The sequence below is a fragment of the Onthophagus taurus genome, chromosome 3 (genome assembly GCF_036711975.1).
Source record: "Onthophagus taurus isolate NC chromosome 3, IU_Otau_3.0, whole genome shotgun sequence".
Lineage (NCBI taxonomy): Eukaryota > Metazoa > Arthropoda > Insecta > Coleoptera > Scarabaeidae > Onthophagus > Onthophagus taurus.
Window position 1 is genome coordinate 20,025,141 of NC_091968.1, and position 10,756 is coordinate 20,035,896.

The following is a 10,756-nucleotide window of genomic DNA, read 5'->3' on the forward strand; positions in this document are numbered from 1 at the left end:
TCAGAGAAGACACCTTCTGCGATAGGTTTAAGACTCAATGGCTCGTCCTTATACCTAAGATGAAAGGCGAAACATTAAGCACTATGTCATTTAGCCACTGTGCTTGCAATCAGTGCCATCTTCGAAATTGTAAACACCTTTGCTGGACCCAAGTCATAAATCACTGCTCTAGACCCATTGTTGTCTTGGTTACTCTAGATACACGCAATATCTTTTTTGACAGTGTTTTTGGTGGGCTACGAGCACGATCGTATGGTAGTTGTTATATATGCCATCTATAGGAATTAAGAGGAAGTGAGGATAAGGAAGAGAACAGGAGAGAAGTTAGCATCTGACATAAAAGAGTATAGATTGTAAAAGGTCATTCGTTTTACCTTACGTTGTAATAAAGTAAGAAAGAATACATAGATAAATAAACAGTACTTAAAGTTAACTTGAGACTTTATTTTACTTACATCGTACATGCACAACAGGAGCAGTGATCCGCGTGCGGAATATGACAGAAGCCTGAGGCATCTTCCTTGCAGCTGAATAAACTGAAGTAATATTACTTATGAAATGGAAATTACCAGGTGTAAATTTGGAAAGTACCCATCTATGGAAATCTGTGGAGAACCAACTGCTTCTAAACGAAAACTGTTGATAGGCGTGAGCAGCTCTATTATGTATGGGTGTGATGTATGATCCGATAAGTTGAGGGGCGATAATGCGAACCGATTGCTTGCTACTTAGAGAAGTGGTACCCTTGGACTTACTAGCATCATCGAAACGGCGTCCGGCTCAGCTGTCGATCTAACGGCCGTGGATAGAAAAAAAAATCTGTAACCGACGGAAGATCTTAAACAGGCCAGAATGGTCACTTATGCTACTTGGCAAACAAAGTGAGACGACGAACAACGCGGTAGATGGACTGCTGAGCTTACCCCGGATGTAATGAGTGGGTGCAAAACTTAGTTCCTAATAGGACACGGATACCTCCAGAAATATGGGACATAGAAAAAATGAACAGCCTAACGTGACCTTATACAGATGCTGAATATGATAATGCTGAGCACACTCTGTTCAAGTGCAACAGATGGAAAGCAGAGAGGGGATTCTCGTCAAGAAGAAAAGCCCCCCTCCAATCTTTATAAGTAAGTAGCTGTTAAACTATATCATCCAAATAATCGGCATATTCATTGCTATTTTCCATAATGTTATCAATCAATGTTTGGAAAGAATACTGAGCAAATTGAAATCCAAATTCCAAAGTTACTGGTTCAAGTATTCCTCGATTTTACCAGCAACTTCAGTGATAAGATTATTACACTATGCAAGTTATATGGCAGAATTTAAATACGAGATTGTATACAGAAACACAAAAAACCATTGCAATGCAGATTTTTTATCTAGATTCTCCACAGAAGATTACACTGATATAACCAAACTAACAAATTCTACGAGAGCACATTCTACTTAAATCAACTGAAACTATTACCAATTAATAGAGATGATATAAAAAGAGAATTAAAGAAAGATCCAGAGATAATGAAAATAATAAGACAATTAGAAAACGGATTTGAAAATGATCAAAATTTATTGAAATTCACTTTGGAAGATGGATGTTTGTTTAATGGAGTGAGGATAGTTATTCCAAAGACTTTACAAAGAAGAATTCTAGAGGAATCACGTACAGCACACACCGGTATTGTTAAAATGAAAGCACTCGCAAGAAGTTATGTATGGTGGAAAAACATCGATGCCGACATAGAAAATTTAACAAAAGGATGTAAACAATGTTGTCTTTATAAAAACAATCCTAAAGCAATGACACAATTTCACACATGGGATAGTCCAAGATCATCATGGCAACGTGTACACATCGACTATGCACGGCCATTCCAAGAACATTACTTTTTAATTATCGTGGATGCTTATACAAAATACTTAGAGGTCTTTCCAACAAAATCAATGACAACCTCAAGAACAATAGAAAAACTAAGAGAAACTTTCAGCTGTTTTGGACTACCAGTTGTTTTGGTTAGCGATAATGCTACAAATTTTAAAAGTCAAGAATTCAAAGAAGTTATCAACGGAAACGGAATAATACATAAAAATTCTGCCCCATACCATCCCTCTACCAAATGGCAGGCGGAATGATATGTACAGACGGTAAAAGGGAAACTTAGAGCTGTCATCTGAGCCTGGAAATATTCGATTAAAATTATGTAGACTTTTAATGCAGTATAGGAAAATACCAAAGACTACCACAAACCAAAGCTCAGCAGAATTATTGTTTAGAGGAAAATTTCGGACTAGAATCGATTTGATTAGAAGAGATTTGGGAAGAGAAAAAGTAGAACCAAAACATCAAAATACAAAGATTAGAGAATTTCAACCAAGAGATTTGGTTCTTGCCAGATTCTATAATAACCCAGAAAGGAAATGTAAAACACGAAAAGTTACGAATAAGAAAGGAAAATTACATTACGAAGTGGAGATAGATGCTTTCAAAAGACATATAGATCAATTATTAAGTACCAAGATCCAGGAACTAAACGAGAAAATTCCTGAGATAACCGAAGTACTAGAACAGAGAAATGAAAACAATGGAAGGAAGAAAGGAAGCGATAGTAGAGACTACTCCGAGAACAGAAGAAGATGAAACGGAGAAGATTACATTGGAACAGGAACAGAAAACAATTGTTAATGATGATACATTAATCAGATAGAAGAAGAAAACCACCAAACCGGTTGAATTTATAGAGAGGAGAAAGATGTTATATATGCCATCTCTTCGGATGAAGAGGAAGTAAGGATAAGGAAGAGAACAGGAGAGAAGTTAGCAACAACGTGATCTGTCATCAAAGAGAATAGATTGTAAACGGTCATTTGTTTTTCCTTACGTTTTACTTACGTTGTAATAAAGTAAGAAAGAATACATAGATAAATAAACAGTAGTTAAAGTTAACTTGAGACTTTATTTTACTTACATCGTACATACACAACAGCAGTGATCCGCGCGCGGAATGTGACAGAAGCCTGAGGCCTGCTCCTTGCAGCTGAATAAACTGAAGTAATATTACTTATGAAATGGAAATTATCGGGAAATCTATGGAAATCTGTGGAGGACCAACTGCTTCTAAGCGAAGACTGTTGATAGGCGTGAGCAGCTTTATTATGTATGGGTGTGATGTATGATCCGATAATTTGAGGGGCGATAATGCGAACCGATGCTACTCAAAGAAGTGGTACCCTTGGACTTACTAGCATGATCAAAACGGCGTCCGGCTCAGCTGTCGATCTAACGGCCGTGGATAGAAAAAAAAATCTGTAACCGACGGAAGACCGTAAACAGACCAGAATGGTCACTTATGCTACTTGGCAAACAAGGTGAGACGACGAACAACGCGGTAGATGGACTGCTGAGCTTACCCCGGATGTAATGAGTGGGTGCAAAACTTAGTTCCTAATAGGACACGGATACCTCCAGAAATATGGGACATAGAAAAAATGAACAGCCTAACGTGACTTTATACAGATGCTGAATATGATGATGCTGAGCACACTCTGTACAAGTGCTACAGATGGAAAGCAGAGAGGGGATTCTAGTCAAGATGAAAAGCCCCCCTCCAACCTTTATAAGTAAGTAGCTGTTAAACCAGAATTAAAAATAATTAGTAGATGCGAAAAGAAGACAGGTCGAAGAGCGTAGTACCGCCCTCCGGCTCCTCTGGACGCAGCTGAACATGAGGATTCCTGCTAAAGTTTGGTAAAGAAGGAGGTGATTTCGAAAAAATGCCCTGAAGGCGATACTTCCTCCAACCCACTCATTGCGCGGCATACAAGATTAAGACCGAGAGTCTGCCCACAGGGTCCTAATCCCCTGTTAATAAAAATCTATTACTGGTTTTGGTTCTTGACGTTCTTTGAGTCAAGCTTTCTTCGTTCAAAACAATACCATATGGAATCAAATTAGTTCTTGTAGGTCGATTTCAAATTCTTCTCCTTTTGTTCTTCTTATCGAAAGCCTTATAACTTATTATTTGTCATTCCTGGTTCTGCCTATCCTATGATACTGAGCTCCAACTGCCAAGCACGACTGTTCAATTCTTGATACATTCATTCCATTCTCGTCGTCTCTGCAAGCCCTATCTGACGATGTCCGAGGTGTTGCATTTTTTTCTGATTTCTGTGTTTTTTTTACGATCCATTAGAATACATTTGGATATTATGCATAGCGTTTTCATTTCTCAAGCGTCTTAATCTCAACTGTGTCGATCTTGCTTAAGCCGCATACGAAAAGACAGGCCTTTATTATTCCTCTCGTTCGGTCACTTGTTTGGTGATTGTCAGCTAAAAGCTTTGTGAAAATCTTCATGGTGGTATCCAATAGCGATATACATCGCTAGTTGTTAGGGTCATCTAGCTTCCTCTTCTTATGCAGGACAATACTTGTACTCTGTTTCCAATCCTTTGGCACTTGACTAGTGGTGGTCTCCCTCGATATTTTTAGAGTTCATTTCTGATGTCGTTTGATCCCGACACTTTTTAGATTTTGATTTTCCTCATTATTTCTTCCACATTCTCTGTTATTATGTGGTATTCTGGTCACTTTGTGAGTAAAATTATGTGAGGAATTGGAGCAGTGCTTATTGTGGCTGTCGATCGAACGGCCGTGGTGAGAAAAAAAATTTGTAACCGACGGAAGATCGTAAACAGACCAGAATGGTCACTTATGCTATTTGGCATGCAAGATAGGACGACAAACAACGCGATGGATGGACTGCTGAGCATATCCCGGATGTAATGAGATGGTGCAAAACAACAACACAGCGAGGTCTACTTAGTTCCTAATAGGACACGTATACATCCAAAAATACGATCTCATATCTACGTGACTTTTAGCGGATGCTGAATATGATGATGCTGAGCACACTTTCTTCAAGTGCAACAGATGGAAAGCGGACCGAGACGGGTTGGAGGCGGAAATCGGAAAGATTACGTCTGACACCATTTCTGACAGTATGATAGTCAGCGAAACAGCATGGTTAAAATAGCTACGTTTATGGCAAGTATTCTAAGAGAGATGAAAAAAAATGGAAGTGTGTCGCATCCATTTTCCTTAACACCCCTAACACTCTAACGCTCCCTAACGCCGGCTGGAAAGGAAAAAGTGATAAACTGACAAACAGAATTCAATAACTGAAAGCTGTAAACATTGTGATTCTCGTGAGTTAAAACAGATTAAAGTAAGTTTAAGTTGTTTATTCTTTAATGTTTCATTATACACACCTTGATGATCGAATACTAGATTTGATACCTGCAGACAGAAAGGGGATTCTCGTCAGGATAAAGAGCTATTCAAAATAATTAATAGATGCGGAAAGAAGAGGGGACAGCTCGAAGAGCGTCGTACCCTCCTCCAGCTCTCCTGGACGCTACTGAATATGGGGTCTCCTGATAATGTGCGGAAAAGAAAGAGTTACTACGAAGAAATGCCCTGAAGGACTACCCCGAAACAGAGGAGGAAGCCTCTCACTGCATGGCATACAAGATCTAAGGCCGGGAGTCTGCCAGCCTTTCATGAGGCTTTCGATAAGAAAGCCTTACGACTTATTATGGCGCTTTGTCATTCCTGGTTTTGCTTCTCCTCTCATACTAAGGTCCATCAGTCTTTCTATCGCTTTGAAGGTCTTTTCGTGTATTTTTTACCATCTTTTGTACATTTTGCCACTCACGACTGATCAATTCTTGATACATTCATTCCATTCTCGTCGTTTCTGCCGGTCTCATCTGACGATGTCCGGGGTGCATTTTTTTCTGATTTATGTGTTTTTCTTACAACCTGGTAGAGATTATTCGGATATTGTGCGTAGCGTTTTCATTTCGATTGTTCTCAAGCGTCTCTTTATCTCAACTGCGTCGACTCTTGTTTAAGCCGCATACGAAAGGTATGCCTTATGCATGTCCTGTATATTCTGGCCTTGCTTGCGATTGATAGATATTGAGTTGCATCATATTGGGTCGGAAAGTGCACCTGAGATTCTTGTTGCCTTTATGGTTCGCTTTGTGGTTTATTGAATTGTAGTGTTTCTTCGGCGATTAGTTGTGGACTGATTCGTCCGGAATCCTTATTGTTCCTTTCGTGCGGGCACGTATTGTTTGGTGATATTGTCAGCTAAAAGCTTTGTGAAAATCTTCATGGTGGTACCCAATAGCGGTATACATCGGTGATTGTGAGGGTCTTCTAGCTTCCCCTTCTTATCCGGGATAATACTTGTACACTGCTTCCAATCCTTTGACACTTGCCTGGTGGTGGTCTCCCTCGATATTTTAAGAGTTCATTTCTGATTTTGTTTGAGCCCGGCACTTTTTAGATTTTGATTTTTCTCATTGTTTCTTCCATATTCTTTGTCATTATGTGGTATCCTGGTCACTTTGTGAGGAATTTGCCCATTTTCTGCGGTTCGACGGTATTTAGCTGTGTTGTGTTATGCACCTCTTTCCTGATATTCCTCAGTAGCTTCCTCATCCTTTTTTGAGTGCCATATATGTCAATCTCTCTGCTGGAACTCCTCCCAGTGTCGTCTTTTTATATCACGGATGCGGTTAGTGACTCTATTTCTTATTGCGATGTATGCTTCACGGTGGTACGTTCTTGTGGTAAGCTTTCGCCTTTTCTATGAACCAGGATTTTGAGTTTCTCTTACAGCCAAGTGACCTGCTTATCAGTCTTGTTCCTCTAAATAGTCTAAATTGTTCTAGAACTTTTGAAGCGAACAAAGATTCTCATATCCTTTTCCAAATTATTTATAATCATTTCTATTTCATTCATTTCATCATTTCAAGTTCTTCATAATAAGATTTCAACAAATTTAAATATTCATTCTTGTTACATTCTTTTGGCATGTAGTGTGTGTAGTATCTAATATATTCCTTACTACTTTCTTTAGTTCTTCTCATTGCATTAGAAATTTATTCGTTCTGGCTAGCTAATATATCATCACTAATTACTGCTTTATTAGTATCTCTTCCATTCCATAAGTCTTTCAGCATACTTAATGAAGATCAAATTTGCCTTCAATGACATAATTCCGCAGGACTAAAACCATGAGCTATATCTAGCGCACGTCTTATAGAGAATACTGCTTCACCAATGTACTCGTCTCAGTATTTTCCATGTACATTACTCAAAGCTGAGGATGGTATGCAAAAGTAATAATTCTGGGTATTTGCTTCCATTACTGTTTCAGCCATACACTCGTACATACATAATGAATCTGTAATCAGCGTCAATAAGTGCTTGCAGTTACGTGTCACAAATTTTCCAATGCTTTCCCAATCTCTCTCCATATTTGTTCTGTAGGTTGAAGCATTACAATAACTATTCGAATTGCGTCACATACTTCTTCTGCTAGGATTTTTACTGCAGCAAACCCCATGCAGTAATGGAACAGCAATGATCGTAAAAGAATTAAAGTTGCCAAAAATCAGTAAGTAATATAAAAACACATACAATTTATTTTGGTTCCAGAGTCACTGGAACCTTACGCACAAAATACATCAATCAGAAAATTCGGAATCAGAAAGCCGCCCAGCAAGACCACAATTTCATAGTTCCTCGCACTCCCAAATACCTCTTTGAAGCCACATCATGAACCTTTTGAGGTCTTAAATTATGCGAGGTGATTTAAGACCCCAAAAGCTTAAACGGTACAGGGTTCAGTGATTTCTTGAGTGGTTGGTGCCAACACTGATAATAATCAACGATTGCGTGATAACTTCTTACTTTAGTTGTGCTGGTTAGCTTGCTTTCAATAAATCATGCGACCATAACGAATTTTTCTCAGAATTTTCGTAGACCGGATTATGCTAGTGCTTAGTTTAGGAGTCGTACTTGGTCAGGAGATGGTTCTGATCTAAATTAATGGTAGGATTGACTTGTAAATGTGTTATAAAGTATAAAAAGTCATAAAAACCTTTCCTGCCAGCATTTGGGCTATCTTTCAACTAGACGATTGGTACTTGGTGTTTGTGTTTTTGCCCATTTCGCAATTTGTGTCGGGTGCATTCTAACAACATGGTCCCTCCAAAATCTCTCATTATGTTAACATTTTGTACTCTGTCTCGGATTGTAATGCCTTTTATACTTTATAAGTATAAAAAATACTTTCTCATTTCAAAGTATTCATTATAACTTTTATCTGTGATGTTTCGGCTTTAGTCTCAACCAGATTTTCTCGCCGCCTTATTTTCCTGATTCATCACTTCATGCATCAGCCGTTAATTCAAAGCTAATTTGCATCTGATGAGGTCTTTAGCAAAAAAACCCCATGCTGTTTCCATATTAAACTATTTGGCTATTATTGTAAATTCTCCGATGTATGTTTGGCATCGAATTTGCTGTTTCGTTTTACCCACTCTGAAAAAAAAATATATATATCAACGTCACCATGGTTCCGGAAAATAAAATAAAATTAGTATTATTTTGACAAAAACATCGCCACACAAATTGTCCACTTTCCATCTCTAAAACTTTTCAAATTTTTTTTCCATTACCATATCTAAATTTACAAGTGAATAATGTCTCTGTGCGTACAATTTCGATATACCGTGAGAAGCGCGCAAGATATAATAATTTTGAAGCGTTTAATGTGCATCCATTTCGAGCGAATCAAGCCGGAACTACAATGCGAGTTGAGAAGAATCGCGGAAGATATCGTCGCCCCTGGAAAAGGAATTTTGGCTGCGGATGAATCAGTAAAAAATAATGTCTAATTTTTTTTTAAATTGTCATTAAAATGTGTCATCAAATTGTAGGTAAGCACAATGGGTAGCAGATTAAAGAACATCGGCGTTGAGAATAACGACAATAACCGAAGAAAATATCGACAGCTGTTGTTTACGACCGATAAAGAAATTACAAATTACATTTCCGGTTGTATTTTATTCGACGAGACAGTTTGTCAAAAAGCTGACGACGGAACGAGATTTATAGAGTTATTGAGGCAAAGAAATATCATTCCTGGTATTAAAGTCGACACCGGAGTCGTTAATTTAATGAGTTCATTAAAAGAAGGGACAACTCAAGGTAAAAAAAATTTTAAAAATTAACAAATTCGTTATAAAACAAAATTTATTAATTTTAGGTTTGGACGGCATGGATAAACGTTGCGCAAATTACAAAAAGGAAGGTTGTCATTTTGCAAAGTGGCGATGCGTTTTAAAAATTACCCAATACACCCCATCGTATCAAGCGATTTTGGAGAACGCCAACGTCCTAGCCAGATACGCTTCAATTTGCCAATCGAATGGTTTAGTTCCAATCGTTGAACCGGAAATCCTTCCGGATGGCGAGCACGACATCGAAAAATGCATGAAAGTCACCGAAAGAGTGTTGGCCTTCGTCTACAAAGCTTTAAGCGACCACCACATCTACTTGGAGGGAACATTATTAAAACCAAACATGGTAACATCCGGAATGCAAAACAAAAATCGTGCTTGTACCGAAGAAATTGCTGAACGTACTGTAACCGCGTTACAAAGAGCCGTTCCTCCAGCAGTTCCCGGAGTAACATTTTTATCGGGAGGTCAATCCGAAGAAGAAGCAACCGTTAATTTAAATTCTATCAATGCTTATTGCGCGAAAAAGCCGTGGGCTTTAACGTTCAGTTATGGCAGAGCTTTACAGGCAACCGTTTTAAAAACTTGGGGCGGGAAAGATGAGAATGTCGAAGCTGCACAATGCATGTTATTGAAGAGGGCTAAAGCTAATAGCGATGCTTCTTTAGGAAAATACGATGGCTTTATGGGCAAAGAAGGTTCAGGAGGTGCAAGTCTCTTTATTGCTGATCATAAATATTGATCGTTATTAATAATCTAAATAACATGTTTGTAAAAGGTGAAATTGATTCAAATTTTCTAAATATAACGCTTTAATAAACTATAATTTGTTCTGATCAATCAATAATGAAGAATCTCAATACATTTCGAGTTCTGTGAATGCTAAAAAATTTTTATCTCAAAAACGAATAAAGATACTCAAGTACAGTATTAACCACATAAAAGTACATACTTTTCTTTATATATAACTAGTATCTCATGAAGATATCTTACGAATTCACGCAATAATTCGTAAATCGATAAAAAATCATATTGACTTCAAACATTTTTATCTCAAAAACGAATAAAGATACTCAAGTACAGTTTTAACCACGTAAAAGTACATACTTTTCTTTATATATAATTAGTATGTCATGAAGATATCTTAAGAATTCGATTTTTCACGATTTTTTTAAAATCACGCAATAATTCGTAAATCGATGAAAAACCATATTGGCTTCAAACATTTATATCTCAAAAATGAATAGAGATATTCAAGTGCAGTTTTAGCCATGTAAGAGAACAAGCTTTTCTTTATATATAACTAGAATTTCATGAAGATATCTTAAGAGTTCGAGTTTTCACGATTTTTTTAAAATTACGCAGTTATTCGTAAATCGACAATAATTCGTATTGACTTCAAACAATTTTATTTCAAAAACGAATAGAGTTGCTCAAGTGTAGTTTTAACCACGTAAGAGAACAAGCTTTTCTTTATATGTAACTAAGTAGTAGCTCATAAAGATATCTTAAGAATTCGATTTTTCACGATTGTTTTAAAACCTTGCAAAAGTTCATAAATCGACAAACATTCATATTGACTTCAAATATTTTTATCTCAAAAACGAATAAAGATATTCAAGTACAGTTTCAGCCACGTAAAAGTACATAC

The 10,756-nt window shown here is 37.4% G+C and overlaps 1 protein-coding gene across 1 annotated transcript; it reads left to right on the forward strand.

Annotated features, from left to right (window-relative positions):
* The first annotated feature begins 8,413 nt into the window (after positions 1-8,413).
* On the forward strand, positions 8,414-9,931 carry LOC111413911 (fructose-bisphosphate aldolase-like). The gene is made up of 3 exons (XM_023045053.2): positions 8,414-8,742; positions 8,803-9,073; positions 9,132-9,931. The coding sequence occupies exons 1-3, from the start codon at positions 8,566-8,568 to the stop codon at positions 9,845-9,847; spliced, it is 1,164 nt and encodes a 387-aa protein (XP_022900821.1). The 5' UTR covers positions 8,414-8,565; the 3' UTR covers positions 9,848-9,931.
* The last annotated feature ends 825 nt before the right edge of the window (positions 9,932-10,756 follow it).

What these genes read in the sequence shown, in the direction of transcription:
- LOC111413911 (XM_023045053.2), top strand. Translation starts at nt 8,566, where the DNA reads ATGTCTCTGTGCGTACAATTTCGATATACCGTGAGAAGCGCGCAAGAT. An exon ending in TTTTGGCTGCGGATGAATCA is followed by an intron (nt 8,743 to 8,802) that starts GTAAAAAATAAT and finishes ATCAAATTGTAG; the next exon opens with GTAAGCACAATGGGTAGCAG. An exon ending in AAAAGAAGGGACAACTCAAG is followed by an intron (nt 9,074 to 9,131) that starts GTAAAAAAAATT and finishes TATTAATTTTAG; the next exon opens with GTTTGGACGGCATGGATAAA.